Source organism: Rhinolophus ferrumequinum, chromosome 10 (genome assembly GCF_004115265.2).
Source record: "Rhinolophus ferrumequinum isolate MPI-CBG mRhiFer1 chromosome 10, mRhiFer1_v1.p, whole genome shotgun sequence".
NCBI lineage: Eukaryota > Metazoa > Chordata > Mammalia > Chiroptera > Rhinolophidae > Rhinolophus > Rhinolophus ferrumequinum.
Window position 1 is genome coordinate 89499988 of NC_046293.1, and position 14822 is coordinate 89514809.

The 14822-nt window shown below is 51.0% G+C and overlaps 1 protein-coding gene across 2 annotated transcripts in view; it reads left to right on the top strand.

Annotated features, from left to right (window-relative positions):
• Positions 1-866: 866 nt before the first annotated feature.
• The window catches only part of WNT5B (Wnt family member 5B), a 104849-nt gene continuing 90893 nt past the window's right edge, over positions 867-14822 (top strand). The window contains exon 1 of one of the 2 annotated variants that reach the window (XM_033117885.1): positions 867-1002. Coding sequence is in view for 1 of the 2 variants with exons in the window: in XM_033117882.1 (XP_032973773.1) it covers positions 997-1002 (6 nt within the window). In the remaining variant the exon portion in view is untranslated. The remainder of the gene's footprint in view (positions 1003-14822) is intronic. The other variant, XM_033117882.1, reaches the window with a different exon arrangement.

Consider the following 14822-nt stretch of genomic DNA (forward strand, 5'->3'; position numbering starts at 1 on the left):
AGAGCCTCCAGCTCCGCAGCCACTGAGGTGGGCGCTCCTAGCAGGAGCGCTGGCGTCCGTGGGGGCCGCTGGCCTACTGGAGGCCAGTGGTCCTCCACGAGCAGCGAGTCGAGTTCGGGAGCAGAAGGAGGTGGGTGCGCTGGGCCGAGGAGGGGGCTGGGCGGCGTGCCTCGGGGGCGGGGGCTCCCCATTCGCACCCCCAGTCAAGGCTCAGGCCGCTCCGCGGAAGGGCCGAGGGAGAAGGCGAGTCCGCCGGGGCGGCGGGGCAGGTGCGGAGGTCACGGTCCCAACGCCTGGGAGGAGCCCAGGGTGCGGCGTGGGGGTCGCGGGCTCGCCGATGGGAAGGAGAGAGCGGGGCCCGCGCGGCCGCCAGGGGCGGGGAACAGGCGCGGGGGCGGGGCGGACGCGGCGGGGCGGAGGCGGCGGGGCCCGGGATCCGCTCGCCCGGCGCCCGCCCTGCACTCCGAGCCGAGCCGCGGCTGCTGCCCGCCCGCAACCGACTTGGGCCGAAACTTCTTGGGGTCCCGCGCTCCAGAGAAGAGCGCGCAGCCCAGCGACGACCGACGGCGGGGCCCGAGCCCGGCGCCCTGGGCCCAGGGCCTCCCTCTGCGCGGCGCGGGCTCCGCACGCGACTTCCCCGCGGGCCGAGCGCGGGGTCCCGGGCGCCGATCAGGGAGCCCTCCCGGCGGCAGGGGCGAGCGCGGACTCCGAGGGCCGGAGCCGCCCGGGCGGGGCAACGCGCTCCCCGCGGAGGCTGGCCCAGCACCTGGGGGCCGCAGACGCCTCGGCGGGACCCCCAGAGCGGAGCGCGCCCGGCCGCGGATGAAGAGTCCGGTGCGGCGGCCCGAGCGGCCCGCGCGCTGAGAGGAGCGGGCAGGGCCCCCCGCCGCTCCCAGGCCCCCGCCCGCCGCGCCTCCGCCCGCCGTGGCCCCCCGCGGACCCAGCGCAGCCGTCGCTGGAGGAACCGGAGCCCGCGGGCCTGACAAGCGACGGGACATGCAGGTAAGCGTCCGGCTGTCCACTGCGGGAAAGGGGCGCTCGCGGGCCGTCGCCGCCCCCGGCCCCTGGCCTCGCTGCCTGGAGGCGCCCCTCCTCGGCTCGGCCTCCGAAACTTCCTAGAGCTTCCCGGTTCCCGCCCCCTCGGCGCCCGCGGGCCGACTGGGTTTGGGCGCCGCGGGGGCTCGGTCCCCGGGAGCGGGACCCCGCTCTCTGCGAGGAAACCTGGTGGAGCTGGCTTGGAGAGGGGTCCTCAGCGCCGGCCGCAGCCCCGTCAGGTGGGGGGCAGGGAGCGCCGAAGGGGAAGGGGATCCCCCGCCCCCGGCCGCGAACAAAGCTGGGGCTGCTGCTGCCTCCAGCCAGTGTGCGGCGCGCGGGGCGCGCTCCGGCCGCCGGCAGGTAGCGTACAGTTTCCTCGCCCTACGCGGCAGCTCGGGCGCTCGCGGTTCTCTGTCCCCGAGGGTTGGGCGACCAAGGAGGTGACCAGGGAGCTGCCTCTCTCGGTCGTGCTCAAGAAGTGCCCCGGGGCCCTGCCTGCTCCTGTCCGAGAAGCGCGAGCCCCTCGGAGCTTCTCGCTCACATTTCCTGGCTTGGTCAGGCCCAGCTGGAATCCTCTGCTAGAGGTCCGCCCCTGCATCAGCCAGACTGGGCGAGGACTCCATCTGGATTATTGTAACCCCCACAGCAGTGTTAGTTCGGTGCCTGAATGCCTGCCTGAGCGCGGAGCAGGTCAAGCCCTGAGTGGTGTTCCAAATTTCCAGTTTTCTTTCTCTGCTCCTCTGCTCCTTATGCTTACCCGTCCCTGTCTTGGGAGAAGTGGGAAGTGACCTTTCTCCATCTTCTCGATGATCCTCTTGGATATTTAACCATGCACTCTAGTCAGACCCACATTTCCTAGATGTTTTCATCCTGCAAATCCCTGTGAGAGGTCGTTCAGTTTGGGGCATAATTGGTTCTGTTTACAGAGAGGGAAGCTGAGGTGGCTGGGGCCTGGGGTGGGTTGCTCAGCTGTGAATGGGGGACTTGCTCTCCACTTTCTCCCCGGCCTTCTTAGCTGCTTTTACCACCTAGCCACGTTGGCAGCAGCTTTCATTTACTACCACCCTGGGCAGAGTTTCAGTCTGGTACCTGGAAGAGAAAGGCTCAGGATCAAGTTACCAATCCCCTGAACTGCTCTGGTCACCAAGAATGTGCCCACTTGACAGAGGTGGGATGGGACATCTGTGCCATGCCATCAGTATGGGTGCAGAAACCTCGGGGTCAGTGGGGCAGTGTCCCACTCCCGGCCACACATCAGCACTTGTGTATACACATGGGTGGCTGGCCCTAAGGCAGCACAGGGCTGCGAGAGCAGTGGGCACACCCTCAGAAAACCTGAGGACCCTTTCCGGGTGTCTGCCACTCCTGCTGCTATCTGATTGGCATGTGGGGTTTATGTATCAAAGGCAAGACTGTCAACCCTAGACATGGGTGGTTGGGTACCGGCCCGAGTTTGTGCCCATACGCCTGTCCAGGTGTACACACACAAGTCCTGGCAAACACCAACCCATGAGAGGCTGAGTGGTGGTTTTCCTCCATTTCAAAATAGTGTCTGTTGTCTCTGACACCAAAGGTCTGTGGCTATAAATAGCAAGAAGAAGCAGGTGTGTCTCCTCCCAAGGATCGGCGATGCTGACAGACCTCTTTGTGTCCTTGTGAGAAGAGCGATGTATCCAGGCTCTGCATGGTGCTGTCAGGCCCAGCAGCCCGGGGAAAGAGACAGGCATAAAGACAGGTCTGTCCCCTGCAAGGCCCAGGCAGGGCTGACACCAGGGTAGGAGGTGAATGCAGCAAAGGGACATAAAGAGACAATGTGTGGATAAATAGCTAAGGGCAGCCACAAGCAACAGCTCCTCTTCTTGTCCTGAAGAAAACTGGACAGTGGGGGTGTGACACGTTGTGGGGTCTGCCTGCCAGGGGCATGGGAGCCAGCCTTGGAGGAGCTTGCTGGCCCTTTCCACCCATGGCTTTCCTAGTTTTCCAGGCTGTGATTTCTTATGTATATGAGTATGTGAGGGAGGGTATGTGTGTGGGTGTTTGCTCAGGCTGTCTGAAACCAGTCCTCTCTTTAGGTACTTTTGGTGGTTGTAATATCTCCAAGGGTATCTTATGCGCTTGAAACAACCCTTTTCTAAAACATTTTCTATCCCAAAAGCTTAAGTTAGAGCAGGGGTGTCCAAACTGGCCTGCGGGCCACAGTCCATTGTTAATTGGCCCGCAGCAAATTCCAAAAATATATTTAGTTTACTTAAATAAACCAGGTGAGGCAATACGTACTTCACCTCGAGTGAGTGGCCCGGCTGTTTGTGTATTTTACTGCATATGGCCCTTGGTGAAAACCGTTGAAAAAAGTTTGGACACCCCTGAGTTAGAGAGATATTGCCAAATTGCTGGGAGCCATATGCTGTGAAATGGAAAAACCTGGGATTGTCTTCACCTGCTTATTTCACCCTTCTCTTACTCTAGTGACAGCTGGAAGATTTTTGTTTGCACTTCTTCAAGAGGGCGGAAGACCAGTGTTAGCCTGTTCTAATTTTTACTTCTAGGATAGTTCTGCTGGTTTCTGGTTTGCCATGGCTTGGCATCTCTAGCAGGGGAGGAACTTTTTATGTGAAGTGATAGTCCTTGCCTTCCGTGAAATAAAAACCAGTGTGTCCACAAAAGCTTTCCTGTTCACTCTCCTGATTTTGTTCCCCTAGCGCCCCTTCCAACTGCCTGTCATTTATCTCCCTAACCTTCTAAACAGGTCTTCAGACTCCACCTGAACACAATCCTCAGGGGTGGTGGTGGAGGTGGTTTTTATAACTCCTTCAGGTCTCTCAAGACTCCTAAGAGCCATCAATATAAAAATCCCCTAGTGAAGAGAGAATGTGGGGGCTCCCCACCCTCACCTCAGGGCATCCTTCTCTTGTTTTCTATGGAGTGTCTTCAAACTGCATCCAGAAGTCCAGAAAAATCCAGCAGACAGGTTGGGAATAGATACTGTGATAAAGATGAAAAGACCTGATAGTGTTTCATATGAGCCACCTTTTAAAGTAAAAATAACCTTCTACCCGTCTCTGAGGAGCAGTCTGTCCTCTTCCCTGGCCAATATGTTGGTGGCGTCCCCAAAGCCGACTTGTCCCTACAGCGGATGTGCCCCTTGGTACAGTTCTGGCTGGACTTGCCCTTCAGTGAGAAGAGCAGGTGATGGCCCTGCCCCTACCAGGCCCTCTCCACCCAGCAGCTCTGTTTACCTGGCTAAATTTAAACCTCCGCCCCCTCCATCCCAGTCTGACCCATTAGCTCGCTGTCTGGCCACCAGGCTGGCTGCTGTGGTAGCATTTCCTGACTTCTTTGTCCCTGCGGTTGCAGTTGCGTCTTTTTGTGCTGCATGAACCCTTTCTACACTTTCTAAAGTTGGTCTCTCTGTTCTCTGCTTCTCCACCCATATGGTGTTCTCAACTCTTTTTCCTCCTGGGTGATTTGGAAACTGGCTGGGGTCGGGGTGGGGTGGGGGGATGACTATCCCCTGACCCTCTAAAAACCATGCACAAGATTTCAGGAAATCTAGACTCAGGCTTCCATGCTGACTACAATCATTACGCAGCCCAGTCCGCGGTACAGCGCTGGCTGGCAGCAATGCAGCCCTTTAGGGCACAGGGATTTTCTCAGAATTTTTTTTTGCATCCCAAAACCTCCAAAGCTCTTAAAGAACTCATCCTGCATGTATGTATATCCTGTTCTTTGCATCACCATCTTTTCTTGAGGTTTTCTCCGGGGAGGTTTATAGGAGTGGGAGGGGGTGCATTGTAGATTCTCCTTGGGGTCTCAGTTGTCTCTTCTATAAAGTGAGGACGTTGGATTAGGTTCTGCTGGAGGCTCCTTTCAGGCTCCAGTTCTAACATTCTGTCGTTTTTAAATAGCTTTAGCTGGCTCAGTTTTGGAAATCCCTCTGCTGTGGACCAGGCCTGGGGGTGGGGAAGCAGCCAATCAGAGGAGGTGCGTTCCCACCGGAGGGGCGGGGCTCCAGCCCTGCTGCTTTCACAGAGTTACTGTTTCACAAATCGTGGGCTTGCAAGCAGGGTTTGTGGTCAAGCAGGAGGCTCAGGTTGTGCTCCTGGCTTTGGGCTCTGGCCTGGCAGGGGCCTCTGTGGTTAGCCAGCCTCCTGAGGATTAGGGCAAGACTCTGTCTCCAACTTCGGGTGACTTCAGGGCTGCTGCCTGAGTTCCGGGCGGGGCGGGGGAGGCACCCAAAATCTGTTCATAAACCGGTTTCTAGTTCTCTCTCTGCAGCTTCCTTGAATCCAGAAATGCTAACTCCTCAAAGATTAGTCTCCTCTGACTAATTGATAAAGGGTCAGGAGTGGATTTCCCTAGGTCTGGGAAATGATAGCTGTGCTTAAATTAGAAAAGACATTGGGATTAAAAGTTCTTGGTTTACAAACTTTAGCCCCCAAAGGTCACTTTAGAGTGATCTGGAATGTTCAATCAGTAGCTTTGCTATGAGTCCTGCTGGGGGAGAAAAAAAACATGGTAACAAAGCTTTTCTAACACTGGTGCCATGTAATTCTGTTGGCTGCTGAGCCTTACTCTGCCCTCAGAGGGGAGCCGGGCTTTGAGGCCAGCAGTGGGAGCAGCTCCAGCGCTAGGCTCTGTCACTGGTGCTGGGCCTGCACTTGTGCCATCTCCTGGGTCTGCACCCCACCCGTGCTTTCTCCAGCGGATACCCAGAGATGATAGGACATTGTCATTGCTGTCGGACCTGGAGTACAGGTGAGTCCTTTCCTTAACTCACCTCTCAGATTATATATCTCACCCGTATTCATTGAGAAGTTTCCCCTGGGAAAATTTGAGCAATAAATTACTAAATACTTCATACAAATCTCATTTGAGGTACAAGAGCTGCAATCAAAGTATTAAACCTATAAAGAGATTTTTGTATATAAATTTAGAACTGGGAAATGCCGTATGGCTCTCAGAAGCAGGAGCTGGTGAATAGGGGAAGGGTTCTAGATTGTACTATCCAGATAATCCCTGAGACAAGAGGCTGTGGGGAGCTAAGACAGCAGAGACTAGGACTTCAGAGTCAGACTGCCTGGGCGTGAATCCCAGCACTTAGGAGCCAGCTCTGCAACCTTATGGCAGCTTACCTGACTTCTCTGTGCCTCAGTCTCCTCACGTGTAAAATGGAAATAGTAACTCTGTACCTCTGTCATACCGCTGCTGTGAGATAGGCAGTGGTGAGCAGTAGTGTACGGCAACCACTAAAGCTGGACTTCGCGGGGCTGAAGAAGCCTTAGCTATTAGGGCGCTGGTGATGAGGGTCCAATGGCAGTGCAGTTAGAGCTCTTGGCCCCTGCCGTGGACTTGCTCCACATTTACAGATGATGGGACATGAACAGCACACCCACTGCTTATGTTACCATGTGCTGTCACTTCTCCAAGGAAATGACTCTCGTGAACAGCCACCATGTCCAATCAGGCATAGATGTCATTTTGATCATTACACATGGGAATCGAGAGTCCCAGTTGTGGAACGACCATTGATGGGAGAGGACACATGTTCAGGGTTGGCTGTCACGAAGGGAAGGAAAAGTGGGACACTGTCAACAGGAGAGTTAGATTCTGATCCGGTCCTGTAGGGTTGAGGGTTGAGCAAGTCCCTGGCTGAGAGGGAAGGGGTCTTGCTCACCCTATCTCAGTCGAGCTGTTTTAACTAAGCAGATGCCGATACATTACCTGTGTTTGGAAACCACGCAAAATCTTGACATGTTGTATTTTCTTATTGTTAAAAAGGTAACCTCTGCAAAATCAAATCTAAAATAAGCTTTAGATATAAAGAGAAAGAACAGATTTGAGAGTTTTCCTTTTTCCCCTAGGCCAGGTCTGTCTGCCAGGGTGAGAAGGGAAAAGCTATCAGGTTCTCACCCTCAGCTGCCCCCAGGCACCAAGCAGGTTATCCAACATGTGAGGGAAGAGGAGAGGGTTTATAATGCAGTGGTGAGTAGAGGAGAGCTCCCTGTGGCAAACTTGCACTCCCACCTAAAGGCATTTGAATTCAGACACTTAAAACTCACTGAGTCAGCTGTACCAAACTCCTCTGCTGGCTAGATGCTCACGGAGGCCGTCCTCAGGCTGACAAGCCAGGACCCACTTGCTTTCCCTGGTATAGGCCCTTCTTCAGAATGAGGGTGACACCTCATCTGGGAGTTATAGTGGGTCCCTTAACTTGCCAAAGTCCAGGGACTACCTGCCTCAGCCTTGCTCCTAACCTCACCTCCCAGTGTTTCTTTCAGAGGTGTCAGGTATGGAGCTCTTCACATGGGGCTTCCTACAGATTTTGTGTATCATTCTTGATATTGCAGGGAGTTTCCACCCTTCCCAGAGAACACCCTCCGTACCTCTACTGCAACTTAAAATACAACCCAGACCCCACACCTTGGTCTCACGTGGGTGTTCATGATGCTGTGTGAGCAGCTGCCTGTCCCACCCCACAGCTCCTGCCCCTCTCTGTGCTGGAGTCTCCGCCCTCCCCTACAGGTCTCAGTCTCAAAGAGGCCCTGCTGTGCAGAAATGCTGCCAGCCCCCAGGCACTCTCTGCTCCTGTGTGTTTCCTCTAGAGCACTTACCACCCTCTAACTCTGTAGTTATTAGTTCTTGTTAAATTTCTGCTTCACATCTGTCTGGCTCTCCTCTGCATCTTCAGAACAAAACTGTGTCTGAACACTGCCCGTGCTTGAAAGGTGCTCAGTAAGTGTCTGATACTGTTGTTCTTAGGGCAGTGAATTTTGTAATTGTATAGCATGTTCCTTGCTAGAAGTAGGCCTATTTCGCCTACTAAGTATGCCATCCTTAATGATTTTCTGTTAACAATTGAATTAGACATCTAACAAATAATCGATCCAGACATGTCCCAGGTGCTGGAAAAATAAGGCAGAGTTCCTGAACTTAAGTAGCTTTTGTTCTGGTAACTTCTCCTATAGACAGATGTCAAGTGTGCAGTATTCCAGATCCTCTCAAGTCTTGTGTCTTCCCATAGCCTGTGTGTAAGACCCATCTCTTGACCCTGCACGTCGCGGGAGGTTTGGGATGCCGTGCAGAGCACAAGTGCAGGAAGAACAGGCAGCCGGAGGAGGCTGTTGGGGCCCAGGGTAGACCCAAGAGAGGAAGTGCTCACCTGCCCTTGCTCAGGCTGCACGCGTGGCTCCTCTGAGGGGCACCTGGAACATTCCTCCATGCTGCCATCACCAGCAGGGTATTTTCCTTCTGTGTGTGACCAGATGGAGAGCTGGCAAAGGAAGGAACTGGACGAGGAGTTCCATGAGTGCTTCGTCCCCAGAGCCTCGCATTCCAGGCACACGGCCCTCCCCTTCCAGACTACTGGCACCATCTGGAAGTTACTGGAACTCACCCCTTTGGTCCCAGGTTGCCAAGCACACGTATCCACTAAAGCCTCATTGAATATGATTTGAAAAGAGCTGATGGGAAAGCATCTCCGTTTTGCCGTGGGCGGTTGCGTCCTTGCCTCATCTGTGATCACTGTCCTCACCTGGCTGCCAGGACGCCGTCCTCTCCTGGTTTCCCTTCTCCCTCACTGCAGCAGCTTTCCTTTCCCCCCTCAGAACTCTCCTCCTCTCCAGGTACACTTTGATGGCTGTCCAGAGCTGTGCTCTTGCTAATCTCACACTTTCGCCACTTGCCTGCTCTTTGCCCTTGACCTTCAGACGGGCAGTCCGATGTTTAAGCAGCATCTTCTCTAGGAGCTCTAAAAGGCATCCCGCTGGCCCTTCTGACCTTTCCCTTAAACTTGCTCTTTGCACAGCTTTCTCTGTCTCATCCTTCTCCTAGTTGCTCATGCTGTAAACCCTGCAGTCATTCTTGATTCGTTCATTTCTCTCCCTCTCTCCCTCCCTCTCCCTCTCCCTCTCCTTCTCCCTCCCTCCTTCCCTCCCTCCCTCCCTCCTACTGTCCCTCTCTCCCTCTGCTCCCTCCCTCCCCCACATCCCGTCCATCAGTGAATCTTGCCAAGTCTACTTTCAGACGATTCCCCGACCACTGGCCACTTCTCCTCTCGTCCACTCCTCTCCTCCTGGCTCATTCCACCAGCAGTTCTCCCCGGAATGACACTAACAGCCTCCTACCTACTCTCCGAGCTTTAGTCGGCTGTAGCGATCCTAGTGAAGCAAGTCAGGTCACGTCACTTTTTCCCTCAGAGCCCTCCAGTGACCTTCCATCTCACACAGGAAAAGGCAGCCCTTAGAGTGAGTGGCTTACTGGCCTGGCTGATCTGGTCCCTCTGCGACCTCGTCGGGTCTCCTTCCCTGTAGCAGGCTGGCCTTCTGCTCCTCTGTGAGCCCACCAGGCAGCTTCTGCCTCAGGCTTGCTTCTTGCCTTTTGTCCGCCCCTACCCTGCTCTCCGTGTCCCTTCCTCAGACATCAAATGTCATCCCAGCGAGGTCTTCTGTGTCTTCCCTATATAGATTGCAACCTTCCCACCTGCTCCCGAGCCCCCTTCTCTGCTGTAGTTTTCTCTGTGGCGCATATTTTTTATATTTTACTTATTTACTCTTTTCCCTGCTGCTTCTTACTAGAATATAAACACCACGAGGGCAGGGATTTTTGTCTGTTCAATTCACAACGCCTGACACATAGTGGGTACAGGATTGAATGAAGGAATGACAGGTCTGTGTGTCCACATGAATGAGTGTAACAGTAGCAGGGTACCCCTTCCTCTGCTCCGTAGCTCCCTAGCCTTCTTCCCCTTCCTCTCAGCAGACTGCAGAGCTGGGGCAGCTGGTGAGAATGGCCCTAGGACAGACCGCTATTGAAATTAGGACACGTTCACAGAACAACATTACATTTTTCCATCTTTTTTCAATTCATACTTTCATTGAAAAATATGAAGAAAAATAATTCCAAGTTAGAGATGATCACTAATAATATTTTGGTGCATTCCTTTCCAGTCTTTTCTACACCTGTATGTACAAACACTGTGCTCCATGGTTCTTTGTTGCGAAGGCTGTCCTGTGCATGTAGCCCATCCCTGACCTCCACCTGCCAGATGCCAGCAGCACCTGCCTCCCAGTGATGGAGCCAAAAAGTGGCGAGACAGTACCACACGTCCCGTGGGGGGCAGTATTGCCCCTGGTTGAGGACCACTGTTCTAAAGTGTCTACTTTTTTCCTGACAATCTTGCCTTCTTTTCGTTTCCCCTAAATCCTTTGGAATTATTAGCCATTTCACATCCTGTTTCTGTGCTGCGGTACGAGTGTGAGCTCTTACGCATCAGACGTGGATTCTGGCCCCAGCTTTCTGGCCAGCTGTTTGTCCCTGGTCCAGGCTCCACGAGGACATCTCCCACCCTGCTCCCAGACAACCACGCTGTTGCTCTAGGTTCCCCTCCTGCTTAAAATGTGTGAGTGACTCCTCGTTTCCCTGCTTAATTCATATAACATCTTTACTCGGGGTTCAGTACCCTTCCAATTCCAGCCTACCTTTCCAGACTCCTCCTCCTGTTGCCCTCTGCTGCAGCCAAACCAGCAGTCCTGCTTCCTGATGTTGCCTCGTGCATTTACTCCTCTCAGACTCCTTCCCCCTCCTTCTCTTCTGCTCATACCCACCTGCCCTTCAAGGTGCAGCTCAGAAGCCACCTCCCAGGTCACCTCCATCACACAAGCTCTCTATGGCTGGGAGCTGGCTCCCCAATGGACTATGACAGTTCAGAGGACACTCGTTATGATGGCCCTTTGCATACTTTGTTTCTTAGTGTAGTTATTTGTGTTCACCTCTTATCTTCACTGCTAGATATGTGACTGGTTAAGCTGTCTTCTCAGGTAGATCTTAGATGAATCCCTACGTGCGGCGAGGACTGTACCAGGAAATCACGTCTAATCAGCAGCCATCCTACTGATTAGATGGTTTCCCAAATGGAGTGAGGTGTCCTGTAGCAGAAGGGGTTTTTGTTATTTAATGTGAAGTTTAAGTCCATCAGCCTTCCAGACTTCTATTTAGCCTAGCAGTGGTTTTTAAGCTTTTAGAAGCCTCTGCCCACCATGCTTTGTGTCCCCTGTCCAGTAGAAAGCATGTGGCCTTTGGGGACAGATGGGCTTGGCTTTGTATCCTGACTCAGCCGTGCACAACCCGATTAACCTTACCCCAGCTATCTAGCTTTTCTGAACTCCCAGTTTTTCGTCTTTTAAACAGGGATAATAATGCCTAACGCATAAGGTTATGTTGAGAATTCACTGTGACTGTTTATTTGAATTGGGGCAATTCTTGCACATAGTATGTTTTCGGTCAGTGTTAGCGCCCTTCTTTCACTCTTCACCAAAAAAGATGAAAGTGTCAAAAAATTGTCACCTTGATGCTCCAAGTACTTGCTCAGAGTTTGGTCCAAAAGAACTGAGTGTTTGGAGCATTTGAGATCTTTCTCCCGACATATGAATTCTGACAATTAGGTTCGCGAACTTGCTGCCGTGCGTGGACATGGGCAGCACTGAGCAAACAGCCCAGTAAACTTTCATAACCCTGGTATATCAGTGTCGCACAGCTGTGTTCCTGTCGACATGTGGTGGTGTCTTGCTGAGGGCGTTCATCGTTGTTACGAGTTTTTGTGTGCTGTCGCGGGAATATCTGAGCTTGAATTAGAGGAACAAACAAACATTAAATTTCTTGTTAAACTTGGCAAGTGTGGAAGTGAAATCAGGGACATGTTAGTCCAAGTTTATGGGGATAATGCCATGAAGAAAACAGCAATGCAAATGGATTAAACGCTTTTCTGAGGGAAAAGAATACATCACTGATGAAGAGAGGTCAGGGTGGCCAGTAACTTGCAGAACTAATGAAAACATTGCAAAAATTCATCAAATTGTGCATCAAAATTGTCAGCTGACTGTGAGAAGCGTAGCAGACCAAGTAAACATCAATAGGGAAACAGTTAGGAAAATCTTAATTGAAATCTTGGCATGAGAAAGGTGTGGGCAAAAACGGTCCCAAAGGAGCTCACCAATGAACAAAAGCAAAGGAGAGTTGAAGATTGCCAAAACCTTTGGGGGAGGCAAGATGAGGTTTCGGCCGTGTTATCACTGGTGATGAAACATGGGTGTGCCAATGGGTGTGCCAACAAAGTGTCAAAGTGCACAATAGAAGTCAGCCAGTTCTCCACAACCAAAAATGTTCCATCAGTCCAAATCAAGAGTCATAACGATGTCACTAAACTTTTTTGACATCAGAGGGATTATTCATTATGAATTTGTGCCATCTGGACAGTTAACCAAGTTTACTATTTGGAAGTGCTGAAAAGGCTGCATGAAAAAGTTAGATGAAAATGACCTGAACTTTTTGCCAACAATTCATGGCTCTTGCATCACGACAATGCACCAGCTCACATGGCACTGTCTGTGAGGGAGTTTTTAGCCAGTAAACAAATAACTGCATTGGAACACCCTCCCTGCTCACCTGATCTGGTCCCCAATGACTTCTTTCTTTACCCGAAGATAAAGTATTGAAAGGAAGAGGACATCAGGGTAATATGACGACAGCTCTGATGGCCATTCCAGAAAGTTCCAAAATTGCTTTGAAGGGTGGATGAGGCACTAGCATCGGTGCATAGCTTCCCAAGGGGAGTACTTCGAAGGTGACCATGGTGATATTCAGCAGTGAGGTGTGTCTTTTTCTAGGATGAGTTCGTGAACTTAACTGTTAGACCTCATATATCATCAGTTTGGCTCAAATAAACTCTTAAACAAAAATTTTAAAAAAAGAACTGTGTGTTTTATAATTTGGTTTGTTTTGACACTGAGGAGATGAAGGATACCTGGAAATTCACTTACATGACAGCTACTTTTACCAAGGAGCTGTTTTCTCGCTCTTGGGATTTTCCTTGAAGGGCCCAATATGAAAGTTGTGGATGGCAGAAGTGATGTGTGCTCATCTTTGTTCCTGTCCTCCCACTAATAGTCCCAGCAATCAGCATTGTTACTACTAATTAATACTGATAGATTAATAAGTTAGTGACTTCTAAGTTTGTAATTCCCAGTTGAAGAAAGCTGGTCTTGAATTACCATGTTTCATCAATACTAGACACATTTTAACATATCTGAGATCAGGATGCATCTTAAAATCAATATGTCATTGTGTAAGTGGGATTACTTTTCTTTCTTAGGGTGTAAAATAATGGTGCATTTTAGAATCAGTAGCATCTTAAGTTTGGTGAAATAAGGTAATATCATTGGTTACTGTTTTCTAAGATGACTTGTCATTTCCTGATGTGTACCTTGGGGTTCCCTTGGAAATGTGCTTCTGTTGTTTTGTAAACTAGAGTATTTAGAGTTTTGCCTTCTAGTTGAACATCTATTGACCAAGAGGGGAAGTTGAGATAGGAAATTCTAGGCAAAGACCAGATGTCCCAGGGACCCTGGACCCCGACGCCGGAGGTGCTCAGCCTCCCTGTGCTCACCTGCCAGTCAGAAGCCGAGCATTACTGCCCCTCGGTTCCCAGCGGCCGTGTGCAACATGCACCGTGCACAAGTCTCCCTTTCCTCGTTTGTAAATGGGTTCACGATCGGCCCCCCCACTTTGGGGTGGTTGTAGGATTAAGGGCAACAGTATGTCTGAAAGGGGTTTGTCGCCCATGTAAGGTACTGTTTCTACTTGTCGGATGTGCAGAGTGGACATGTGGCCTAGAGACTATGCAAGTCCACTGACAAAACACAGCCCCGGTGACTCAACAGTGATTCATGTGTGGTACTTTTCTTCTTATTTATCTCTCTCTAGGAGAGAGTCTTTAAAAACTTGGTAGAAGCTTGTCTGGTAAAGTGAAGTAGTATTCCCAAAGGATCAAGAAGAAGTTACATCCTATAACTAGAGTCTGAGCTTTTTTTTCCCCGTTTTACTGCTTTCACATTGGAACAGATAAAAGATCAGTAACATTAGCACAAATGCCTTTATCATAAAAGAGTAAGTCTAATCTCTTATGTACAGTGCTCCAGAAATCAAGTTCTGCAGCCCAGCCAGTGCTGGCTCAGTCCTGGCCCCAAAACTTACCAGCAGGGTGACCGCCACGGAGGTGACCTTGAGCAAATTACCCAAACTCTCTGGACCTCAGTTTCCTCATCTGTTAAAATCCTCAAAGGGTCATTGTGAGGATAAGTGAAATGCATGCAAAGCGTTTAGAGGGCTTTACACATGGAAAACACCCAGTAGATATTTGGTTTAATTATGCTTCTAAACAACCACAAAAAGTGTTGTTGTGCAATTGCCAGACTCATTCTCCTGACATAATCAAAAGCTTGGTTATGTCTGGAAAGAAGGGGAAGAGTTGGTTGTTATTTTCACACGTAAGCATGGCGTTAATAAACTCTACAGACATGTCAGTTCAGCAGTAATCTTGTTTGTGTACGATAAGCAAATTAAGAGGATCCTGGTCAGAACCTTACCAGGCAGCTTTTAAATGTTTCCTTACAAGTGAGATTGTTGGAATTCACTGTTAACCATCCCATGTGCTGAGGAAGAGCCTTCAGTGGCTTTTATGCTTAAAAGCCTGGGAGGCCTGCGTCTGACAAAATACCATTAATTTGCTTCCACAATCTGCATTTGGGGGTTAGGGAAAGTCTTAGCAGTGTCAAAATTCATAAGCTTCATATATTCTGCCCTCTATTTCTTCACGTGCTGCCCTGTATTGCCACAGCTGAGTGGTGGGGATGCTACTTACTTTTTCTTTTTAATCAACTTTATTGAAGTATGGTTTGCATACAATGAAATTGTAAGTCTACAGTACAATAAATTTGGGCAAGTATATACATCTA